General features: G+C 37.8%; 1 protein-coding gene across 6 annotated transcripts in view; it reads right to left on the minus strand.

The window, feature by feature from the left end:
• Window positions 1-26,724, minus strand: part of CNTN5 (contactin 5) — a 642,678-nt gene that overhangs the window by 31,386 nt on the left and 584,568 nt on the right. For 5 of the 6 annotated variants that reach the window (XM_030475688.1, XM_030475690.1, XM_030475689.1 and 2 more), the window contains 3 exons: window positions 19,600-19,720; window positions 5,773-5,931; window positions 5,193-5,342 (listed from right to left, as the gene is read on the minus strand). In XM_030475688.1, the coding sequence (XP_030331548.1) occupies window positions 5,193-5,342; window positions 5,773-5,931; window positions 19,600-19,720 (430 nt within the window). The remainder of the gene's footprint in view (window positions 1-5,192; window positions 5,343-5,772; window positions 5,932-19,599; window positions 19,721-26,724) is intronic. The other variant, XM_030475691.1, reaches the window with a different exon arrangement.

The following is a 26,724-nucleotide window of genomic DNA, read 5'->3' on the forward strand; positions in this document are numbered from 1 at the left end:
TTAACTAAATACGAACTAAGTAATAAGATTAGAGTTTAATTAGAAAATTAAAGCAAGTGGAAACCTGCTTATTATTCTGTTGATTTCCTTATACCATCCCTAGTATTGTTTCCACGGGTATTTTTAGATAATGGACTAATATGAAATGTTGTTCCCATACTGGGGAAGAAGCTATAAAATAAGCGAGGTGTAGGGAGAGAAAAAGACTTTAGTCTCCAGCCAAATTAGCTTGTGCCATTAAATTAAAGATGTCAATTTCCATTTAAGTATAAAATAATGGAAGCAGAATCACAGATTTGCTGCCTCTGTGGGTTGTCTACAAAGCTATCATTCAGCCTGGGGGACCTCAACTCTTATCTAAGCATGAGACACAGTCACCTTCTCTGCTGGGAGACTGACATTTCTGGAATTTTATCCAGTGAAGGGCAGCCTGCCTCTTTTCACTTGTGGGGCACATCTATGATCACTAAAACTAGCCAGGTTGCTCTGCCTGGGTCATGAGTAGAGAGGCTGATGCCATGTTCCTTCTGAAACATGTCCTTTCACATACATGTTTTTTACAACTTGAAAACTATGATATTAGAACTGGATCCCATGTTAATAGAGACTGTCCCTTGAAGCCTTCAGATAAACATTGGTATTAGAAGCATTCTGAAAAATAATGAATCACTGGGTGCACCAAGACAGATATTAATGTGCTAATTTGGAAAACCAGGTACAAAATCCAATGAAAACTATTACTAGCTTTCCTGTCTCTTTGATTTTGGCATCTGAAAACTATACTGAGTGCTAATTCACAGAGTCACTGAAAGCTATCTCTGAGGACAGAGCTAAACAGGATCTGCACTTTAGGAATATCTGAAGGTCAGGAAAAAGCGGCTGCTTCGGTTTTTTTCTTCAGGAGAAGACTGTTTCTTCTAAAACAGATCATGATTCTATGATTCTATGAAGCCTTCGGGATTCCAAGAGTGCCATAAAAATTATAAGCAGCACGCTATTTTTCAGAGAACTATATGTGTAACAAGTTGTTGTTTATTTGGGTTTTTTTTAACGGTTCTTTGTTTAAAGCAGAGTCCATTGTGTTATTGTTCTGACTTCCCAACTCTTTGCAGGTTCTAACAAATTGGGAGGTTATATCTTCTTGTAACTCCCATCTTCCCATTCCCTCTATAGAATAAAAAAGTGAGATCGCATCTATCTTTTTTCTAAAAACAAAACAAAACAACAACTAACACAACACCAAAAACCATTCAGAACTGAAACAGAAACCAAATCTTTTCTTACAGAAAGGTCTTTTGAAATTGAGGTGATGGCAACAGACTTCTACTGTACCATGCCGTGTTAAGCAGGCACACCAAATAAATTCAGCTTCAATTTCTCTGAAGGCTGTTAAGTTGTTTTACTGGCAGCTGTCTGGAATTCAATGTCATGCTACAAAATGCTCCCTTCTAACATGACATCTGCGCAGCTGTAAATCTGGTAGCAAAAAGGTATTCCTAACTGGGAAGCTGAAAGTGCAAGTAAACATGTAGTGTGCCATTTTTCCTATTTGAACTGATGTGCTGCTGATTTATTATTCAAGACCTGTACTGTTATCAGCTACAGTGCTGTTTATCAGGAGGACCCCCACGTACTGGAGTACAGATCATTGCTACTTGAGTTAAAGACTCCATTCCTTCTGGTAGCAGCAATAGTGGAGTATTACACAGAAATTAATACAAATAACTGAGTGAAAATACACTGTATATTGCATGCTTTGTCTGCCCCAGGATTATATTTTTTTTTTTACTGATCATTATTGTTATTTATCAATTCATTTTTACAGAGGTGAAGTTGCAGTGATTGTCCAAAGGAATGCTGAAAATGGATGTGCATGAAGACAGCTTTCACTAGTGTTGTAGGAGTGTGTTTTAGTAAATACAGCCTTTGTTTGGCAAACACTGGGCAAGAAGAGGAAACTTAAAAAACATGACAGCTAGAGGAAGACTGACATTTTCAAACCTCAGTTTATGAGAAGAACATTTGCTCACATCTTAAATACATCTGGCTGATTAAAATCCTGAACCATCCTTTAAAAAACAGGGAACATATTCATATATGTGAAAGAACATAATCCCAGTGGTGCAACCTATTACAGGATAAACTTCTTCCAGAATGTTTTTGTCCTATGTGATATGTACCACCTGAATAAATAGAAAAGTCATTCAAACATTTGGGTCCAGCAGAATTTTCACTGCCAATGAAATATGGTAGAAAATCAAGCAAAGAAAAATGATGGTGAAATAAAGGGGTTTTTGAAAATCATTTGAGATGAAAGTAGCTGGTGTTTTTTATTTCATTTTCATTTCCTCCTTTCCTTAATGGAACAAAGTGCATAGCATCTGAAGTTTTCTGCTATAAAGTTACTGATTTTCACACTGTGGGGAGCTTCCAGAAGATGAGAAGGGTAGTTGGAAAGACAGCAACCTTCCACATGCGTGAATAAGAATCAAATCACTTTAGTGCAGTTCTGTGATTGCAGAGTGAAATTTAATATCAGCCAGCAACTACACAGTTGTTGGAAGCAAAAAAAAAAAGTCTTACTACAACCGAAGATAGATAGGTTTGTTAGACTTCATCTGAAACACTGCATCCAGTTCTGGCTGCCACATTGGGAAAGACATTGATCAACTAGAGGAAGTTCACAGGAGGCCACTGGGATGGGGGGACTGGAGCATTTGCCTTGTGATAACAGGCTAGGGAAGTTGGGCTTGTTCAGTCTTGAGCAGAGATGGCTTCAGGGGACCTAACAGTAGCTCCCAGTGCCTATGGGGAGGTCACTGAGGAGACAGAGATGGGGTCTCCATAGTGGCGCAGGGTGGCAGAGTGGGAGAGCAAGGGACAGTGGTCATAGGTTGATATAAGGGGAGTTCTGGCTGGGTATATTGAAAGAAAAATCACAATGAGATTAGTTAACTGCCTGCTCAGGTTGCCCAGAGAGGATGTGCAATCTCCCTCCTTGCAGGTTTCAAAGACTCCACTGGACAAAGCCCTGAGCAATCTGCTCTGAAGTCAGTTTACCCAGCTCTGAGCAGAAGGATGGACTAGAGATCTCCCAAGATCCCTTCCAGCCCTGATTTTTCAGCTGATTCTGTGGTTCTGTCTAAGAAAATCAGCCTGAAAATTCTGCTGTGAATGCTTATGTGTGGCATATACACAGACCGCTGAACTATGGTGCTGAGGCACAAGATTAACATATCATAAAAGGTAAGAATTTTATTTCAGAATGAGAGAGGTGGACACATTTTGGCATTGCTACTTGTAATTCTTACAATCTGCCTTAATGAGAAGACAGAGTGCAACACAACTGCTGTATGTGTGGTTTGGTTGATATGCTGGAGGGAAGGGATGCTATCCAGAGGGACCTTGACACACTTGTGAGGTGGGCCAATGCCAACCTTATGAAGTTTAACCAAGCCAAGTGCAAGGTCCTACACCTGGGTCGGGGCAATCCCAGGCACAGCTACAGGTTGGGTGGAGAAGAGATTCAGAGCAGCCCTGCAGAAAAGGACTTGGGGGTGTTGGTTGACGAGAAGCTTAACATGAGCCGGCAGTGTGCACTTGCAGCCCAGAAAGCCAACCATATCCTGGGCTGCATCAAAAGAAGCATGACCAGCAGGTCGAAGGAGGTGATTCTGCCCCTCTACCCTGCTCTTGTGAGACCTCACTTGGAGTACTGCGTACAGTTCTGGTGTCCTCAACAGAAAAAGGACATGGAGCTGTTGGAGCGAGTCCAGAGGAGGGCCACGAGGATGATAAGAGGGCTGGAGCACCTCCCGTATGAAGACAGGCTGAGAGAGTTGGGGTTGTTCAGCCTGGAGAAGAGAAGGCTGTGTGGAGACCTCATAGCAGCCTTCCAGTATCTGAAGCGGGCCTGTAAGGATGCTGGGAAGGGACTCTTCATTAGGGACTGTAGCAACAGGACAAGGGGTAATGGCTTCAAACTTAAACAGGGGAAATTTAGATTAGATATAAGGAAGAAGTTCTTTACAGTGAGGGTGGTGAAGCACTGGAATGGGTTGCCCAAGGACGTTGTGAATGCTCCGTCCCTGGTGGTGTTCAAGGCCAGGTTGGACAGAGCCTTGGACCACGTGGTTTAGTGCGAGGTGTCCCTGCCCATGGCAGGGGGGTTGGAACTAGATGATCTTAAGGTCCTTTCCAACCCTTACTATTCTATGATTCTATGATTCTATTTGTCCAAAATATTCACAATTACAAAAGCAATTATACTTTCAAATTCAAGTGGAATCTTTGAATGTGGCACTCTCTATTAGGTATGATCAACAAAATACTTACAAATTATTCATCTGAAGAAACATCAAAGTCAAATCAAAACTTTCTAGGCCTCCTAAATAACAAAGACGAATAAAGAATAATCTGAAAGTTTTCGGAGATGCAGGTCTCTTCTGAGGCTTTGTTCAAACCCTTTCTATATCTCTTTCTGCCTCTTAAACTGTGTTTCTCAAGCTGCCTAGGGATTTTTCTCAGATTTCCAATCCCTCTTTTTGTCCCTTCATTCTGCCCAAGTTACTGATAATGATTCCAAACTTTGTGAGACCACTGCAATTTTCCAGAGACCCAGATAGGATATAAAACATTTTTCCTGTGCTCTCACAGTACCATCCCAGTTAGAAATACAATGAAATTCCTTTAAATGCAGTAACAGTTCATGGTAGAGTGTGCATGACAAAGAAACACTTAGAGCGCAAGATATTTCATATTAAGCTGCTTCCCATGGCCTTCCTATGCTGCTGAAAAAAAAATCTGTGCACCTTCAAGGAGAGAAGTTCTGAAGAATAAGCGGGGAGAGACTGCTTGGAAGCAGTTGTTTGAAAAGAATGAGAAGCAGCCTACAATTGAAGAGCAGTGGAAGCCTGCCACAGGGCAGGCAGCAATGGCTTAAGTGTAAGATGAAAAGTAAGGCAGCCTGGATGGAGTAAGACAGCAGAGAATGGGTTTATTTGAAATTTCTGTAAATTAAACATTATTCCTGTCATTAAAACAAACTGGCTCCTCATTACAAAAATATCACCCTGGAACAGTGATTACTGAACACACACATGTGTACCAGGGAAAAGAGAATAGGCTATTACATTTAAATAGTTCTTGTTTCTGATAGCCCCGGAAAATTAACTTTTTTGTCCTCTTCTTACCTGCTTCGTTGGTTCTGATCACTCGCGATGGTGTACTTGGGTCTCCAGTCCCAATTTTGTTGGTTGCTACAACTCTGAACTCATACTCCACCCAAGGGTTCAGTTCGACAGCCATAGCAGACTCCATGTCACCGCTTATCACATCTGGAACTGCAGACAGTAAAGAAATGTGCAGGTCACTCAGAAATCTGAGGCTCACATGCAGAGTCTCAATGGCAAGTGGGCTCTGGGATACAATATTGGCATTAGAAATGATAAACATCAAGGATCTAATATGTCAGAAATCACAGCTAGGTTTTTGGCACTGTGGTACTCCTGAAAAGACACAGATTGAAGAATATACAGGAGAGTTTTTTGCTTATTCACAGATGCATCATAGCAGGTATCTTTGTGTTGTCCTTTCAGAGCTGTTGCTAAGTAACATAAAAAGGAATGAAAAAAGATAGGAAAAAAAACACCAGTGCTTTTAATTTGTCATTGTTCTCTTAAGAGTATCTGTCCCTGCAGTTGCCAGTGGTTATTACTGTGATGAGCAGGAGTTTTGAACAGTTTAGTTGTTCTGTTTGAAAGTTTTTCTCACCTGTTTTTACAGTCTGCCAGCCAAGAGAAAATGGACTGCGTGCTTGCAGGTTGTAGAGGGAGATAGGGCTGTGATTGTCTGCCCCAGGACTCCAGGAGAGTGTTGCTGTTGTGTCTGTAATTTCCTCCACTATTACAACCCCTGGGGGACCAGGAGGACCTAGAAATAAAGTGGAATAATCAAACAGACTACACCATCATTGCAGACAAGCAGCAATAATAGAGGAGATGCATTCTGTAGGGACCCCGTGGAGTTCGATATCCATGAAATACAAGGGTTAAAATGCACACAACTACATCATGAAGGTACCTCATTTCCATGATTTCTGCTGGTAAACTGTGATTGTTTCTACTGTTTAAATGTGAGGATGAGTATCAATTAACTTGTCAGAGCGACAGTGGAAGAAATAGAAATAGAAACAGATTAAAAAACCAACCAAACAAAAAAATCTTCCAATCCTCCATTATAATTGTTCTGAACCTGAAATTAAAGGAAAAAAATTAGCAACTTTAAGAAGCATCCAGGTTAGACTGAACAGCTGCAATCACATCTTCTCTTTGCATGAAGATTTTCAGCATTTCCTTGTCAGCAGGAAAGACAAATAGCGATCAAAAAAAAGCACAGGCAGATTGCTTCTTGAAGAACAATACTATTGCTAATAACTGAATCAAGAATACTGCATTCATCCTTCTTCTCAAATTCACTCATTCAGGGAAACCTCCTGAATTACTATCCTGCTGGAAGTACAGCTGTTTTGATTTAACTATTTGATTTAAAGCCATTTAAAACAAAACAAAACCCAGACCCAAATATTTTGAAGGCTGATTATTACTATGGGTCCATTAGAAACAAACAAAAAATCCCACAACACCTTTAGAGAAATTAAAGGATTATTTATTCCACTTAGCTGAACCAAATGAGAATATGCTAATCGTCATTTGTGCAGTCCATGTGACTCATCCAATTAGTGAGGCCTCTGGTAACAAACATGACTTTGCAAAGAAAAACGTGGCTATAATGTCCCATTCCCACCCCAATTTTCTTCTTTAATTCTTCCTGATATTGATATTACTGGTGTTAGAAAACATCACCCATTTGCACTTGCCAAACTAAATCAGTGGCAAGGTTCTCCTGGTTCATGATCCTCTTCCACAGTTGTAACCAGATGTTTAGGGGAAAATGTGCATCTCTGTCATGGGTAAATGCACAATAAACATCTTTCTTCTGGTTTCTTTTACTTAAAAGCTTATATAAGTACTGCAGGGCAGGATTTAATACTTCTGTAAAATGATAGTATTATTAATAGCTACAATTATTTATGAAAACTCTGGATTTTCTTGACATCCAAAATCCTTCTGATTCTTTTCCATCCTCCTGTTGTTGAAGGCTGAAGTTTTGCTTCTGCTTCTACATAGATGGTGGACTGTGAAATCAGAAATGCACTACCGGAAACTTTCTCCCAGAATGGAACTGCAGGAAAGGTGATGACGGAAACAACTTTAACAATAGAAAGCAACTGCTGCTACACTTTTGCAGAAGCCCAAAGAAGCCCAATGCTGCTTGCATGTAGCACGAGCTCTAATGGAGCAGGCCCTTTGGATACCTCCATTGCCATAACCTGTGGTGAGTGGTGCAGTCTCACTTGCTGAACTATCAGAGCTCAGCACCTGCAGATCAGGGTGGCAAAAACTCAGGTCTGGTGTAGTTGTAGCCAGGATTTCTGCATTACTGAGCTCAGCATTATTATATTTTAGTGTTACTTCATGCAATCAAATCTTTTGCTAGCTAAAATCCTTACTCTATGAGTAGAAACAAATTTATCTGAAAAGCGAAGGCTAAAAATCCCCATTTACTGAAACATTTTTAGTTGCTGTGGTTTTTTTGTAATTTGCAGCTGCAAGCAGCTTTGTATTTCCTCTGATAAACTTTCAACAAAAGCATGTTTACACAAACTATGATAGCAGTATGATCAGTTTTGTAATAGTTGGGCTCAATAGCTTCAGAAGTGAAAGAGACATTGAGTCCTTTAAACAAGAAAGCAATTTACACTATTCACTTGCCTCTGCTTGGCAATGATCTACAAACAATTAATTGACATTAAAATGTTGGAAATGTATGGCATTTAGAAATAACAACAACAACAAAAAGACAAATCAATGTTTGAAATTCAAGAGATTCAATTCCTTCCATTCCTGGAATGGAAGGAATTCAGTAAAGTCCAGTATTATGGATGTTTGATGGAAGAAAACTGGCTCCATAACACACTGCCATCGCTTCACAGAAGCCCAGGAAACAAGGTTTTCCACTTCCACAGGTGGTGGTGAACAGCTTCGGTACTGGGAATCTCTCCTCCTCCCTTGTTTTGAGTGCTATCAGACTTGATGTTGCTGCTGTAGGTGCCCTTGGACACCTTGTGACTTTTGGCCTTCTGGATTCCCATCTTCATTTGCAGTTGAAATGTCTTGCTTTTCTTCCCGGGAGAAAACATGTCCTCTGCACTCCTGCCTTCCTGCCAAGTGTTTGCTGTTCTTCCATAGGAAGCACCAGGTCAGGCCTTCATCTCAGAATAGCAAGTCCTGGGGCTAATTTAATAAAATAGGGTGATCTTCAATCTCCATCATCTATTGTTTCAGGCTATCTGTTGATGTAGGAAAATATTAGTGAAATTTTTATTTGTAGCCATGAGGGAAAGTTTAAAGGAAAGCTGGGATCTTGATACAATCAGATGCTTTTACTGGGTTGGAGCCCTAGGCCCAGAATTATATCTTGGTCCCAAGCACAAACAAAATTAAAGGGAAATATTTTTTTACTTTTCCTCTGCAACAATATTTTTCCCATTCACACCAAATGTCGTTAAAGAGTTTCTAGCCACTGTATTATAGGCAAAAGAACAAGCATCTTGCTTATATTAAAGGATGTAAAAATACACAGACATCTCCTGTTAAATTCTCAATACATTTTGTTTTCAGAGTTCTCTCATGTTTTTTAAACCTTTTAAATGCATTCCTAGGCACGACAATGTGTCATTATGCTTTCTGAGATGTGTGCTCTGACACAGTCTGCAGGATGACTGCTAAAAAGCATTTTCATTTCCAACAGCAGGCGTTCTTGAAAGCAGATTAATAAAGGACAAAAGCCTCAGTGATGACAAATGTATGACAGATAGCCAGGACCTGAGTGCTATGCAGATGTCACTCATTTTTGTAGAAATCTCATTAAATTTTATGCTTGGATGGAATCATTCATGGTGTCAGCCGGACGGCTAATGCAGAGAAGCTTTTCTCCCAAGGGCTGTGTTATTGTTCAGGATCTCTAAAACAATTTTTATTTGAGAATAGCCAATTGAGGAATAAATGCACAGTTTGCTCAAATGCTTCTCTGGAAACTACACAGAAAATGACTGGTCATAAATGCACTACAGGGCAGTCGACCTTCATAGAGAAGACATTTGGGGCTGCAATAGGCTCTTATGTGGCTCTCAGAGCACTGGAAACCCAGCATCAAGGATATTATTCAGTTACCTTCCTTCAGAGCAATTCCATAGATTGATACTTCATTTCAGGACATGCATGACTGCATTTTGGCAAACTTGTTTTATGTGTCTTTCTATTGTTGGAATCATCATCCTGAGAGGTCCTTTAGATTACCTGCCATGGTGCAATGTTAATGTGAAAGTTCTTGAAAGATGATTACCAATAATGGCAATAGCCATTCAGAGAGGCAGTGCCCTTTCCTGTGAATCCCAGAATGCGTGCTGCAGAAGGTGTGTTACTCCACTGCTGCCTGACCAGGTTAATTCTTATTTTTACCAAACAACTAAGAAGCTTGAAATGTAAAAGTTCAAGAACACAGATTTCTTGACCTGAAGATTTTGCTTTCTGAATTACAAAGTGTACTGACTTGTTATCAAGAAGATACGAGGTCGAGAAAAAAAGAGAAAGAGGCAGTAACTTCAGAATAACTGAAAGGGTGCTTGGTAAAACAGGAACTTGACTGTTGTTGCATAAACCCTTTTGATGTGCCCACCTATGGCAGATGATGTGTTTGCACATGGAGGGGAACAAGAGTATGGAAAGAAAGTTCAATGTATAGTAAATGTGATTGATAGGCACTATATGGCTTTAGTGGATATATTGTATCCCCAGTCCCTCCATGTGTGGTGTACCTGAGTATTCTCTGTAGGATAGCTACATAAGGGTCCTGGGCAGATGGGGAGGTTATACCCCAACCAGCAGCAGGATAGACATGGAGGTTAGACTCAGCGTTGGAAGGTAAGAAAGAGAAGATATTGATGTTATAGCTTGAACAGTCTTGACTCATTCAAGGAATGAGGGTCAGGAGAAATCCATGATGTCCTGCCTGAGAAGGCCTTTCATGGTACATACGTTTTGCTCCTTTGCCCTGATAACTTCTCTGCCTTGTACAAACCTAAAAATAGGGGATTTGGGCAAGGCAACTTAGAGAGCTGCTGAGTGTTGTGAGCTGCTGAGTGTTGTGAGCTGCCAGACTGCAGTCCGGAACCTCTGAGCTGGATCTTTGTGTAGTGGCAGTTGTGACTTGACACAAAATGGATGGACAGTGGAGCAAACACGAACCGAAATTCCACCTCAGGAGAAAAAGCACCAGTAGCCTATGAATTGCATTGTGAATGACACAACTAGCAGGTTCCTGACAGAGCAAGAGCCTGAGTTTTAGACATGTCTCTTTCACTGGCAGGTCCTGCTGACTACCTTTAGCATTACAGGGCATCACTTGCCAGATGTCCCAATTCTGGTCCCTGCTACCTCCTTTACTCTTTGCAGTCACAGTGTGGGCATCAGCGCTCCCAGAACTACATTGGTCTCTTTCAGGCACTGAGTTTGTGAACATCGCATCTGATTTGCATTTTGTACTTGTTTCTAGGTACTTTTTTGACTGAAGTTACAGATATGAGTTAAGTTGATGTTTCTAAAAAGTTTCTTAGATGGAACAAAGGCTCTTTTTCAAACTCCTAGAAAACCCCACAGATTTTTAAAGATTTGAATCTCTCTCCCTTTCACACCACTGAAGATATTATAAAAAAGGTCCTGTTACAAGATAAGATTGCTTGAAATGTTTTGGTGTGGAGCCTGTAAGTTAGAGGGCTGATGCTCTATCTACAGGAATATACTATCTTCCAATATTGTAAATGTCTCAGCTATACCGATATACTGAAAAGGGTTAAAGCACAGATCTGAACTCTAGCACTGGCTATTATGTTGTCAGCCAGTTCCTATTGTAATTTTGACCCTGTGCAGTTCTGACTCTCTCTGCCAATGCCTTGCACATTTAATCAATTACCCTGGGCTGGGGCACATCCTAACAGGCAGTATGTCATGCCTATCCTGTTCTCGGAAGGGTTGGGGACTGAGAATGTAGCTGTGTGGATGGGAACTCTGCTGTACCTATAGGTCTCAGGGAGCAGTTAACTGTTATGGACATATTCTGCGAGTCAAATTAATGGGGTCTGTGCTTAGGGCATCTTCCTGGCCTTTGCTACAGCTCAAATGTAATTTCAAGGACCAGCAAGAATCTGCTGACCTTGTTTACGTTCCACTTAATAATGTTATGTTTGATGGCCTTTAAACTCAAGTGCTTGTCTTTAAGTTTTATTGGCAATATCACAACTGAAAGGAGCAGTGTGGTCAACCTGACCAGCAGTTCCTGCGTTACATTTGCTCCAGGTCAGTGAAGTTCAGAAGAAACATTACTTCTCCAAAAATATATCATGAGAGTGGATTTCTTGCTTAGACTGGTAGTTTTGTCAGTCTACAAGATGAATAGCTTTAACCTCTTTTTTATTTTTACACCACAAAATGTGTACTCTTAACCCACAGATTGTAGTCACATAGGCTTTCATCCCTTCACACTACAGGACTGTTCTCTGCTCCATTTCAAGATCTTAATGCTTCCAGGTAGCTGTTTGATCTTAAAGTTCATTTTACTTACGGTAGGTATGTACAGTGAATTTGGTTAGCTTTTAGTGCACAGTCTTGCAATACCTGTTGTACATCCTAGAAGAAAGTTGATATTTAGCTTATTTTAAGGAATCTTTCTGCCACGAATGTTGTACTAATATTTGTATGGCTCAAAGGATTTTAATTAGCTTTGTACATTCTAATAAATTTCCAGAAGACGCAGAGAATTAAGAAGACTGGACATTATCTTTTCGTCCTCTAGAAAAGCACAAAGTCTATTGACATCTGTAACAATAGAAAACACATTTTGAGCAGTAAGAGTGTAAAGGATAATAAGAGCAAACTGCAGTGAGCAAACTATCACTAAAACACCCAGAAAATATCTGGCATCTAAATCTACTAAAAACCTTAAGTATAGCCCAATGAGACAGTATCTGAAACAAAATTAACTGCATTAATGCTTAGAGAGCATAGGTCGATGTAACAGGACTAAGACCACTAAATTATTTATCTATCTATCTCCTAAACAATATTTATGATTTATATGTAATATATGAAATAACTTATATAAATATAGTAATAAAATAAATACTAAAAGTACTAGATGTGCTGAAAGTCTTTTACATGATCACTGAATACAAGGAAACACGCAGAAATAATTTTTCTGTATTTTTATTTGACCTCTTTTTATTACAGAAGATGGCTCTTTTTGTTTGTTAGCACCTCAAATTAAAAAAATGAACAAACTGCTTGGCTACTGCATTACTTTAGTTCCCTTGCAAAAAGCTAGTAGTCTTTTTCTTTGCTATGCTCTCACAGACTTAGTTACCTTGTCGTGTCAACCTTTCCTGCAAGTTACAGTTTACACTGTTTACACTGCAGTAAATCAAACACTGAATAAGTAATTTTGGGACTAGTACCTTTTGCTCCTTTGCAAAACCAGAGATAAGGCTGTAAGTAGAACAAGTGGATCAATCTGAAAGAAAGTTTGGTAATTTGGAGGTGAGGTGGCTGATCCATACACTGGTTCAAGGCAATGTTTAATGCAGCATCTGTTTGAATAGTTTGCAATCAATGCTGCTCACTCTTTTGGCTATAATGTATTGTAAACCAGCTTTGCAAGAGTAATTTACAAACAGGATGTTTCCAGTCATGGAGTTCATTTGATGACTTAAAGTTATGGAACCCAGTAATTATGATAAAAATCTTTCATTTGATTAAATAAGTATTAAAATACTGGATACTTGGTACCATTGATTAGGCACTGAAGCTTTCACAGATATAAAAAAAAATCCTTTAACTTCACAACCTTCTATTTCTAACTCGGACCTGATGAACCCAAAAACAAATGAGATGCAGGAAAGCAGTAACTGTGAAAAATAACCTACACTGGTGTTTGTGGTGCCACTATCATCACTAACAATATACAGATTTATCTAGGAAAAATCACGCAGTCAGTTCTAAATGTTTGAAGCACTGTCCCAACCACGTTAGATAATAGTATCATGGTAAATTTTGCAGTGATCCTCTAATCTGCAAGACTGCTGTTCTCAGAAAACGCTGCTGCAACAGAAGTACTACTCACCTCAGTGCAGGTAAAAGGGATCTCTACTCTTAACAGCCTACAGGGAGCCTCACACTCATGTTTGTGAAAACATCTTAGACTCTCATGTGACATTCCCGACTCAAACTATTTTTCTTTGCTGAACTGTACAGATGCTTTCCTAAGCCATCCCTCCAAACTTGTAGAAGAAAGAGCAAGGAATTTAAAAGAACTGGTTTTTGTAGGAGATATTATACTCATGCTTTTCCTTACTGCAGCCTATGGCAAACCAATGATTTAAATGAGCTCATTAGAAACTGTGCGTTTCAAGAGCAAAGGAATACTTTCTGCCAAAAGTGAATGTAAGAAGTAGCTTTCTGCTCTTAGCTCAAGTTCTGCTGGTGTTCTTCAAAATCTCCCTGTCTATGAGTAACAGATTTTGTACTGATGAATTAAATAAACACAAAGTGAAAAGCACTGTTGACCTTTATGTAATGTAGTTGATTAGACCACATAAGGTAATACTGGTTAGACCCTTCACAGTGTCAACCTTTCTTATGACAGAGTATTTGGTGCTTTAAATGTCTTTACAGTGAAACATCGTAGAAGGACAGGATCACGAAAATATCCTCTGTAATGACAATCTGAATGCACAGATTGCTTCAAAATTCTACAAAATAATGGGGAAATAAGAATATAATAAGCCCTTTTTGGAAGACAGGCTTTAAAAAACCAAATTAACTCACCAAGGAGGCATTGTCTTGAGGAAACCTGACATATTGCTGACTACAAGATCACCTGAGACATCTGTGAGATGCAGGTCTCCTGGCTGGTCCTTGGATGTTTGGTAACCATGTCTGTGATCACATATTAGTGTCAGAACATGACATGCATATTTATCTTGTATTAGAGCATTCTGTTTTAGTAAACACTTCTTTGTGAAAAATAAGTATAGAGACAGCTCGACTACTGCTGTGCCAATGATAGATGGAAAACCAGCCAAGCTGAAACATTCTGCTATTCTGCTTTTCTGCCATTTAGTATTCAGTGAAAGCTGAAGGTCTGTGTGGATAAATAAAGGCTGGTAGCCAGGTAAAGCATGTGACATGGGGAAACTATTCTTGGACTAATGTCAGGAACAGGAATGACATTCATAAAAAACATAAATCAATTTTTTTTCTTAAATGGCTGATGACTTTATGTGCTGGGGAAAACATTTGCTGACTATGTAGCGACTATCTATATTCTCCTGTAAACATGCTTGTTTGCATGGCAAACAGCTATTCTGTACATATTTTCCCTGGGTGAGCAAACAGAAGTGAAACCAGGCAATGGCTTGGGTGTCAGGAATGTGAGTCCATAGCTGTGACTTTATTTATTTATTTATTTATTTATTTATTTATATTCACTCACTCCACTAAAACTATTTCTTTGACTATCAGACATACTTAACTCCTGTTATGGGATTCCACTGAAGCAGCACATTTGTGCAGGCCTCGTGCCAGAATAGTTGCCACCCTATGTGAAAAGCTTTCTTCTCTTCTGCATGTCCTTGAGCTGCATCAGCCCGCCCTATATGTCTTCTGCTGATGCTATGAGCTCTGATGACTGTTATCCAGAAAATCTTATGGCAGCATTTAAGGCTTTTCCACTATCTGCGTCATTTCGCTGCTGGAGGGCAAATACGGCAGAGGGCCCATGCCTGCTATTTAACTTTTCCTTTTCCCAATACACACTTCAGTGTATTAGCTTCAGCTGCTGACAGTGGTTCCCCGAGGACTATGCTCACTTTTTGGGCACTAGTAAACTCAGTGGAAGAAGCAAATATTCAGGTTGCTGGAGATACCCTAACTTCTGCCCTACACAATTAAGTTCTCAATGTCTTCTGACTTCTGTGCTCCTAGCTACTCTGCCTCAAAAAGAGGGTTGAACACATCTTGATCCTACCTAATGTACTGCCTCCAGGTATAGCATGCCCTTGAGGAGAGACAACTGTGACGCAGAGACTGCGTCTGAGACAGCTAAAAAGAGATATCCTACCTCAGAGATGAGCACTGCAGTTACTGAGCTAAGTTGTAAGTTGTTGGCACTGCCTCTTCTGCCTTAAATCTATCCTGGCCTTTGAGCTGGATCCTCTCTCTCATTCTACCCTTATTCAGAGAGTACAGGACCTCTCTGGGGACTTCCACAGAGTCAAGGAGCTAGAGGCAATGTTGGATCTCACATGGGTGAATAAAAGATTGTGACTAATTTTTTTAGGTAGCTAATAATAAGAACAACTTGTGATGATGAATTGTAAAGAATTTTGTAGAACTGTAGTTTGGAGAGAAAATGCTTTTGCAAGTTAGGTTGTAGCCTACCTGAATATAAACAGATGATGTCAGGTATGTCATGACAGCAGATCTCTGAAGGTCATTTCTGACTAGCATGAGACTTCTGATATACTTCTCATTCACAACCCATTCCAAGATTAAAATGCAAGACACTTAAGCTGGAAAGCTAATGTACTGCCTGACAGGTCCAGCTGCCAGCAGAACATCTCTTCCTAATGAAATCCACATTACTTGTAGCGTTAGAAAAATTAAATAGAAACGTAAAAATAAATACCTTGGGCTGGAAAAACAGCCTTTAAGGAGCAGAGAAATTAATACGGGCCATTAAAAAGTTGTTTCTAACTTTAATATACATAATCACATTTTCAAAGCACTTAGAAAAGTATTTAGGTTTTGTTTTGGTTAGTAGATGCAGACAGGACTTGAATCTTGGTTTTGACCAATCATGATATGCAGTATACTCTCATATAGAGTTCTGAAGTATTCCTGAGAGTCATTAAATAACAATAATAATAATGGAAATAACTTTAGACATGTATTTCACTGCAATTTACCTAAAATTGTGAACTATGAGGTAGTGAACTTGAACATGGTTTGAAAATGGAAAATGGTTTTAAAAAAATCTATAACCCAGTGTAGAAAGTTGCAGAACAGAAACTGGCTACTGCCTTAATTTCTTTTGTTGTTCACACACGCACAGACACACACATATATATTCAGCAAATTCAGAAATCTTCTTACACCACTAATTACCTTCTTGTAAGTAATTAGACTCAAAATAATTGGATTTACTTGGATTCATTCTCTGTTCTTTAAGTTGCCTTTCACTGGTGACATTTTTGTAATTTAACTTCTACTGTACGATGCAGAGCAAAGAACAAAGGCAAAAATAGTGACACAGTTCCTTGGCATATATTTGAGGGATATTCCAATAGAGTGACCAGCAAGAATGGTTTCAAAAAGATAAATATGGCTTAAGAATACTCCATGTGTTGTCCACAGTAACTGATACTGCGACATTGCAGTTGCTTGAAAATGAAGTGGTGAATGTCTGCTGAATATCAGCATGTAAGTTATATGCAACAGGAGTATGCAAAGAGTTTGTTTCTCTTTCCTCCAGCTGAAGATGCTGCAGCAAGTCCTAGTTGTCTTTCAAGCCAATTGTAATAAAGTTCTAGAAATCTGTCCTTTGACTTAAAAATAATGCACCAGTTGAACACACAATTCAGTACAAATTTAGTCAGTTTGCTAATAGGAGTAATTCTGATATTCATTACTATCTAAAGGAGAGAAAATTAGATTATTTTAATTTATTCTGTATATCCGATTTATTTTCTGTAGAAATGGTGTAAGCAGAATACTTTTAGAGTAAAATTTACAATGATATATTAAAAATACCAGGTGAACCTTACAATATAACTAATGATTGAAATGCTGTTGTATACTGGTATGACATTATCAGCATTCCGGACTGGCATTTTCTGCAGAGGCAAAAAGGAGAGAGAGTAAGGTCAGAACAAGCATGTACTGCAACTTTGACTATATTAGTACTTCTAAGAGTCCATAACAAAGCTTCTGCTATCTCAGATTGGCCATGTGCTGCAACATTTAAAACATGAAGACATTTTGTAATATGCATAAAATGAAATTATTCTACCTAGAAACTATACTGGAAAGAAAGAATAATATAACTTTGGATTTCAGACTTTACTGCGTAGTGGCAATTTGTTTTCTTCACAGATGATGATTTCCTCTGTCAGGTGGAATTCTTCAGAGTTTATTGAAATATTTATGGAAATTGCTGCTGCTGCTGGTCTCTCTTCCTAAGTAAAGTCCAGTACCTCCAAAACCTAAACCTAAACAAACTTGAAAGGTGCTGCAATCTGGAAGCATCACGCAGTGTCAAACTGCAGACTACTGAGTGCAATCTATATACTGAGATAGGGGGAGAAAAAAGTATTAGATACTGAAATGAAAATGAAATGCCTGTAACAGTGTAAGAAGAGATAGATTAAATTCTCCTAAATATTTTTGATTTTTAAAATGCTGAAGCCTATAAAGAGTAATCATTAGCAACTCTGTACTGAATGTGCATTAAACTTTCTGCAATACAAACCAAACCCATTTTTTAGTGGCAGAAATAATGACACTGTAAGATCTTATTGCCCTTATTTGCATAAGTTTTACAGATATCTTAAGGAAATTAACTACTTCAGCAAACCGACCGTATCCTATAATTTCATGAAAACTGAATTTTACATTAGGACAAAAGCAGTCACACAGTACAAAGCATTTTGTGAAAGAGATGCAAACATTTCTTACTGTATCCTATAACTATCCAATCGTAGAAACAAGAATTTAAGTAAGTTCCATTATGAAGCAGTTATAGTTTTCATTTCATCAGCAAGGTGGCACGGTAATGAGACACCCACATACATACATTCTGATCCTTCTTACAACACCCTTTGTTTTTAATCTCAAACCTCTTCCTCAGAGCAGCATTTATTTTCTACATCAAATTCAACGAACTCATTTATATAACCTGTATTTTTTAAAAAATAATCCTGCAGCCCATTTGCAGTGTCCTAGCTAATAGTAAGCATTAAAGTTGAGATTCCCTTGCCTCTCCATAGAGCCTCCAGCTCCTGTCTGAGAGAGGTAAAGGTAACACATAAGGTCTTGCATAACGCACAAGGATGAATCAGATTTCATAAGGCAGCTGAAATCATGTTACATGCCTGTGTTGAGGCAACTGAATACCACTATCCCAATAGTGCCATAGCTCACAGAAATTTGATGGTCTTCAAAGTGACTTCATGGAATTTTTTAACAGCTACTTTCACCAAAATGTGAAGAGCCCTACGGTCAGCCAGAAACATTCTTTAAATTTAAAGCACATATTTGTCCTAAAATTGATGGATATGGACATATCAAATCTAAATATAAGGTGGAATGTGGTAGAAGAAGTATTTTTTAAATATTATAATCTCTAAATGGTTTTGATTTTTTTTTTAATCTCGAGTTTTTCAAATGTTAGTAAAATATTTACCTTGATTTATTTTTTCACAAAACGTATAATCCACAGCAAGCCTACCCAGCTGTGCTACCTGGCAGGGACCCATCTATCTTGACATTGCAGGACCCACCAGTTGTAATGCCAGTAAGTGGACTTTAAGTCCTCAAGTCCCATCAGGCACTGAACACACGTGTGCATGCACACACGCACAAGCAGAATGCAGAAATACTCTGCTATAATGGAATGCGCATTATGGTGCTAATGCTCTCCTTTATTGTAAGCTTTCTTGCTTATTGTAAGCTAGTTGGTGTCCCAGATCTGATCTGTGATCCTGCAGGACAATGACTCTCTATTCCTGTGCATAATCAAGAATGTTAAATGACAGGTAAAGCAATTTAACAGATTGCAGGACTGGGTCTAAAGTTGATACAGTCAAAATTTGGTGGTGACAATTTCATGTGTGAAAAAACCCTAAATCCCTGTCATATTACAGGGCTTTTTGTTCATTGTTCATATATATCATTTTATATATATCTATATCATATATCCATGATATATATATCATCAAAACACTGCATGGTCCCTCCTCTTAGGAAGAGAATGAATATCCCTAAACTGTTAAGCCTGAGAGAATCGCTTGACCATAAGATGAAATGAAAAGAATCACATAAAAAAGCACAGAACTCACCATACCTCCCTTAGCATGTTAATGCTAATTGTCTACATTTTAACTAATCTGGTATACCTTTTGTGCTATTATCTCTCTTAATACTGTATGTCCACTAATGAACTGTCCTTCATTTCTCAATGCCATGTCTGCAGGTCAGTGTATGGTGAAACTGCTTTCAAAGACAGTAAGTTAATCACAAATGTTTTTATTAGTATAAAATCTGAAGATTAATGCATAGCAGAGATGGCCCTGCAGCCCTCACATTTAAATTTCCTGGTACAATAGTTTCTGGTGATTGTGTTTTCAGGTGGTACTACAAGCATACTCACCCCTAACAAGTAGCTCTGTCTCATCTGACACGGTGTCCGCTGTGGTCTGAACCCTGCAGCCATATCTCCCAGCGTGCATCAGGAGGATGTTTCTGATCATTAAATCTGCAGAGGATGCTTGCTGAAACAGGGATGAAGTGCCAGTTTAAAATTCAGTAAATCTGTGTTCAAGGTAGTGAGGGTGTTTTGTACAGGTGAGGAACTCATCATTGCAGCTTTCATCTTACAAAATGTATGTGTCTTAATACCCTCTTTCGAGGATTATCAGAACACTGCATTTATACAATTATTAACAAGGATTAAAGAAGAGGATTTCAGGTTTTTAATAACTTTGACTTTTCTTAAAACACACTGTGGATATTTGCATGCTCAAAGAAAATTATTCCAAACTAGTACAAAGAAATTCATTAAGGAGATGAACAGACATATTTTGGATGCAATCCTTGGTATTAAAAAAGTCCTCTTAGAAATGAAGGGTTATTTCTTCCTCTTCCTCTTCCCTACAATGCAGTGACATTTGAAGTATGTTTTGCTAGTGTAATGAAATTAAGATAACTTGAAAGATAATATTGATTGCTTTTTATTAACATAGAGGAAATTAATACGAAGTATGATTGAATATGAAGAGACTCACATTTTTCCTGTTGAAATCTGTATGTATCAAAATCTGCGATATGTAATCCCTGAATGAGTGTACACAGCAAATCGGCTCAATTTTTTATTTTTTTAGTATTCTAGCCAACAGTAATTACAAGGTCCCAAAATTATGAGCAGAAACGAGAAAATGGGAAAGTCGAACTGCCTTTTAAAGTGGTAATATTAGATTTTACATATACAAAATCACTGTTATATCCAAACTTACTGGAGTCAATATATCTTACTTCATCAGATTTAGTGAACCCAAGTCCATAGATATTATTGATTTAATGTAGTCACTACTCAGGGAAAGAACAGGTAACTGAGAACAGAAGTCACCATGGTGAAGCAATTGCAATTCACTTTCTCAATTCTGTGTCCTAAAAATGCTTGCAACTTTTTGATTTAATGTAAGCACCAACAATTTTAGCACATTACTGTATTTTTGTTCTTTTCAAAGCATTTTTGTTCCTTTTAATAGTCAAATGGAAATAATTTTAATGTCTTAACCGAGGATAGACAATGTCTTGCAAGTATCTCTAAATTACCTTATCGTTGCTACTTTCCACAATATGTGAAACTAACATGTTAAGTTTTTTCAGCATAAATGTAGAGTCTGCATAACATTATATTATGGATTCCACATAATTAATATTTTTGAATATAATTATGGAATATATAATACACAAACTATGATATATAATGCATATTTTTAATAGTTACAAAAGAAATAAAATACAATTTATAATATATAACAATATATTATAAATAACATTGTATTATATAAACCACTATTATATTATTCCACTATTCACTGTTATATTATCTAAAGCTTATATAACACTATATATATATTTAAAATATCTATAAAATATATAATGTGCAGTGTATAGTATAATATAATCTGGTATAGTGTAATAAAGATAATAAAATATGACATATGATGTTATATATTTATATATTTAATTATATTTACCATATAACCTACATTGCATTTTATATGTTACATATTAATACTTGATTACTACATAGCTCATATAGTATAATACAAATTACTGTAGGTTATATATTACATACAAGTGTTTATATGCATCTTGTAGGTATTTCACTTTAAGAAACATTCATTGAGTATAGGCATTTCCCTTCTCAGATCTATCTATCTATGTATGTATCTATCTATTTTTATTCATTTTACTAACCAAGCAAAGATTGGCAGTCTTTCTCTGTATACTAATATTCTTGTGCAGTAGCTGTAATTTGAGTCATTTTGATCCTGAATAAGTAGAATTGTAAACTGCATTCAAAATAAATTCTTTAAATGCTTCTACAAGTTGATACTTCTCAAGCAGTGCTGGATGTATGTCACTGACGTCACCTAAATTCATATTTGCCTTTGGGTTTTTTTGGCACATACTTATTCTGTGCTCAGGTAGATAAACTCAAATCTTTATGCTTCTTAATCATTTGCAAATTATGCGCTCCCACTTTATAACCAGTCGTCCATATATGCATGACCTTCTTTAAAGTATTACATTTCTTGTCTGTTCCCATGTGTTATTTTCATCATCTGTTGTACTGGTAATACGTCCAATTTCCTACCATACAACTGTCATTTGCATACTTCTATCTCTTATGCCAAGGTCAACAAAGACAAGATGAAATAGGATTGGTTCCAAGATCCAGTCTTCTATAGTTTTTTTTCTTTCTAAGGCAGAAGAATTTCTTTTCATCACATCTTGGCATGCCTTCTTCAGCCAATCTTCTCTTCATTTGTATCTTTGGAACTGAATTTATCGTAATATTCAATGTAGCACTAATGCAAAATCTTCACTGAAGCATATTCAGATGCAAAGAAAGAAAAGACAGGTGGGACATCAAGGGGGCCACTGAGACCAAAGGGAATGTGTCAAGATCTAAAAGACTTGATCCATTGCATCTTTGGACCTAAAAGTGTGAATCCAAAGGTCGTGTTTTGCCTTCTGAAGTGGCCTTGTTAATGATGTTGTTGGAGGGAAGATACTTGGACCAATCAGGGTATAGTGAAATTCCTATATTCTTGCTCTGGCATATCAGAAATCACACCCGTGGAAAACAATATCTGAGTACTTTACATTTCTAAATGCAAAAGAAGAGCACACACTCTTATCAGGAGTCAACTTCAGGATACAAGTTTTTTTGTAGTTGTGTAGCATTGCAGCATTTACTAGCCTTTGAAACATGATGATTAGGAATTCTGGTACAAAGCCTCAGCTATTAAAAGGATAAGACCAGAATCAGTCCACATTTGTCCTTTCTCGAGGGTAATTTACATTTAATGTGTGTTTTGTTGTTAAGTGGGAGGAAAAGCATAATGGATAGCAACTGTCTGGTTTCATTGCTCAGGAACTGTTAAAAATCTTGGCTGTCACTCTACCTTCAAGAGGGTTCATGACTGTGTGAATCCTAATATTCTTATCAGGAAAAATATATGCATTTCATCTGTACACCTGTGTAACTGGGCAGACAAGCAGCAATTGAAAGAATCATTGATGAAAGTGGAGAGCAGTGCAGTACAACAGATCCCTATGAAACGCATTTATTACAGCATAACAGGATGTGCAGCCAGCATTGCTTAGGATGTGTGAGTGGAAATAAATTAATCTCACTGTGTTTAATACAAATGGATATATGCTCATACATGAGATTTCTGATCATGGGAAACAAGACATTTTAGCTGCCATTTAGATAAGTTGGAGCTATGTTTGACCTGGACCTCTAAAAATTACCATATTATTTGCTGTTCAGTGGTATTTATAAAGTGGTCTTTATTAATTTTACAGACTCTTCGAGGTCTTAGAAGACAAATCATTTTGTTGATCAGTTTATGCTGTAATGAGAGGATCAAGGCCACAACAGGGCCTGGGGTGTTAAATTGATCTGCTGGTCTTCCAGGTCTTAAGAAAATCTCCACATCATGTCATTGCAGCTGCTGCTTAAACTTGAGCAATTGTTGGTTTTAAAAAAAACCCAACTGCTAAGCAGGAATGCAGCAGACACTCCACTAAGAAAAGTATCTAAGGTCAGAAACTTTGCCTTTCACTTTTAGTCTTCTCTCAGTGAAAAAAGACATAATGCTTCAGCAGAAGCATGCCCTCCCCTTTGGGGAAGACAAAAACTCGGTGACATGGATGCAATCAGTGTAGAAAGATCTCTCATCTAGACTAAAAGCCTGGTGTATCAGCAACTATGTGGTCCCAATGTCATTCAAAGTTGAAATAAGAGGTGTTTACATATAAATTTCAAGTTCCTTAAGTGTACATTTTTAAAAGCTGGTTTTTATTCCACTGATTTTATGTTCTTCTCTGACAGGGCACATTTTGCAGTAACTGCACTATTTCCAAGTAGCATTTTATTAGGAAAATCTATATTCCTGGGTGCTCTGAATATCATGTATTACCCATTTAGCAAAGTATCAAAAGTATTTATATTTGTTCAGTATAAACTTCTGTGTGGAATATATCTTGTAATTTACTGAAGCTCAGTCTTAAAACAAAACAACACGAACACAAAACAGGTTTAACAGCCAACTTCTAGTGATTTTAAGGAAACCTAAATGTAACCTTCAAGGCCAGCATCAGCTATGGACTTACTGTAACACTGAACACACTGCTGGTCTTCATTAAGCAGTGAATAAATAATAATACAGCTATCAATGCTATCTGTCATGACTAATGGTTCTCTCTAGGACAACAAATTATTGTCTAATTCATATTATGCTCCTGCGTATCTTATTCATCTGGTTCGGGGTGGCTCCAGTTCTGAGTGATGTGTCAATCTATTGTTCTCTCTGCTCCATCATGGAAAGTTATTGAGGTCATAGCAGTGCCTGCAATGTATCTAATTAGCTTTACTTGTAAGGTGTTTCACAAGAATCGGTGCCACCTATACATAGCATTTGCTTTTGATGTGGAGATACTTCCCCAAATTTAAAAAGGTTCCAAGAGGCATATATTATGCATACTTCGCTCAGTGAGAATCACCTTGTTGCATTTGTCTTTTGCACCCATTGCCCTAGTGGTGGGCATTTATGGGGGGGGGGGGGGCGTGAAGCTAACTTGCAGAGACTTTACTGTTAGTGAGTTAATACTTCTTCAGCCATCCCACATCCCCACAGAGAGGAAATTGTATGTGGATTTTTTCCTTTCCATTTCATAAATCCTAAGAGATTGTGACTTGCTTAGGAGTAGAGTAACTTTTACATACGGTTCTTCAAGTGAAGAGAATTACACTTATTCTTCCTGTGAGATTGAGTTCATTATCTTTATCCAGTTGCTAGGAAACCTCCCTGTTAATCTGTCCATTCATTTACTGAGTTTTTATCTCTAAACCAAGGTGGTTCATTCAGTATCCAACCTTTTCTTTTGAAGTCTTTGCACAAGAACAATCTATAATCTGCTAGCATTTGAAATGGAGCTCACAGTTACACCAGAGTGCACTTTCTTATCATCTATTAAGTCTCTTGTTTACTCCCTCTACCTCTTCCATGGAAGAATTAAACATTGGTTTGATTATTACACAGTTCACCACACATGTTCAAACTACAGGATTATACGTGGAAAATATATATGAAACCTAGGAGCCTTAAATCATATCAATCCTAGCTTTCATTAATCTAATTCTGCTCATTTCCCACATTGATCGTCATACTTCCACACTCCAACTGCAGTTCTGTGAATGTAGCTCTGATTTATCTTGGAAAGAAGGACAAAAAGGCAAGGGAGTTCAAAATACTGAGTAGTCAAGAGATGATGCAGTGACTTGCAGCTCCCAGCTTCTGCACTGCAAAGACCTGGGGTCTAGAAAGGCTGCCTATTATTGTACAGAGGATTCAGCTTGGGAACTCAACCTGGACAACATGCAGTGCAAATTGTCTCTCTGCTGAGGAAGAGTATGTCTAAAAAGGGTACTGAGACTATTATAAATGATCATGATTCAACAAAAGCTTAAATCAATGCGAAAAAAAAAAAAAAGAATGGGCAAACACTGACTGCCACTGCAGGAAAACTTTTATGATGAAAGCCTAAGGCGTGTTTGAGTTACTCCTTTACTATGACCACAGGGGTTTACTGAGGCTTGCTAGCTATTATTTAAATCTCTTGATAATGCGAGGTGAAGATGTTTTCCTACAAAGTGGTTTCTATACAGAAGAGAATGCTTGGGAGGTTGAAAGCTTGAAAAGTACCTAAACATTTTGTAAGGTCATATTCCATATAAACTGATAACAGTAATGCAATGGTCACTAATTAGATGTGACTGAGATTTGATCCTAAACATGAATGACCTGGACTGTTGATGCTATCTTATTCATCTTAAATGATTATTTAAAATACAAGAGTGTTTTTACAGATAACACACAAGTTAGTTAGGTTAACTTCTGACTCATACATAATTTTATTTAGCAAAATAGCCTTTGTTAATGAAATTCAGTCAGATTAAATTGAAAAAAGATTTTACACTTAGGATCTTGATTGTTTGACATATTTGATTAGCAATGGAGTTGATTTTTGGTGAATTTATCTGAAGCAAACTAATGATATTACAGAATAATCTCATAGAAATGTTATCTTTGTACCATTAAGTGAAAATCTGCAATGCAATAAAGTTCTTTTAAATTATGCTGACAATTTCTACGTGCATTATGATGGATTGCTGGCTTCAAGCCAACTTCTGTTCATAATACATTTAGGACAATTTAAGTGCCATTTTATGCAAATTCTCAGGTTTGAACCCATCAACCACTTCCCTGTTTACTCTTTATGATGTTTACAAATTGCAAGTATTTAATCTGATCTCTCTGTTGATATAGTGATAATGGAAAATTATATTCTGAGTTCTGTCTTTTAATCATATAAGCACATTTGGAACAAAGAAGATGAAATTTTTATTATCATTTTTATTGTGATTAATGGTATGTGGTACTATAATAATGGTAGTATCCAGGCTGACACAGGTTCACTGAGGGATACCTGGCAGTGCACCAGTTGCATTTTCCCCATCTATAAGAAGTAAGATGGTTTTCAAGGTTTTCAAGCTTGTGGATCCATCAGAATTATCCAGGGGATATGTGGGCCCTTCCAGCAGCAGCATTTTTGAGCACTTTGCATACAGAATGCAAGAATAATGAAAACATTTGGTTTGAGTGAGCACTGGTTGTTGGGAACAGATGCCAGGGAGCTCTGGGGTGTTGGGAGTGGATAGAGAGGACTTTAAAGTGCAACTTGAATTGCTGCAAATGACTTTTTGATTCATTTTATTGAGAGAAGGCAGAGGAAGAGATGAAATTAAATGAGTATCAGATGTCAGGTAGTATGTCATGTACTGGAGTAGTTTTGTGAAATCTATGGATTAAAGAAAACAGAAAAATTACTGAAAATGAGAAGGAATGGGAAGAAAGATGGGATATGAAATGGCAAGCTTCAGGACAGAGAGGCCCACTACACTCATGTTACT

The sequence above is a fragment of the Strigops habroptila genome, chromosome 2, assembly GCF_004027225.2.
Source record: "Strigops habroptila isolate Jane chromosome 2, bStrHab1.2.pri, whole genome shotgun sequence".
Lineage (NCBI taxonomy): Eukaryota > Metazoa > Chordata > Aves > Psittaciformes > Psittacidae > Strigops > Strigops habroptila.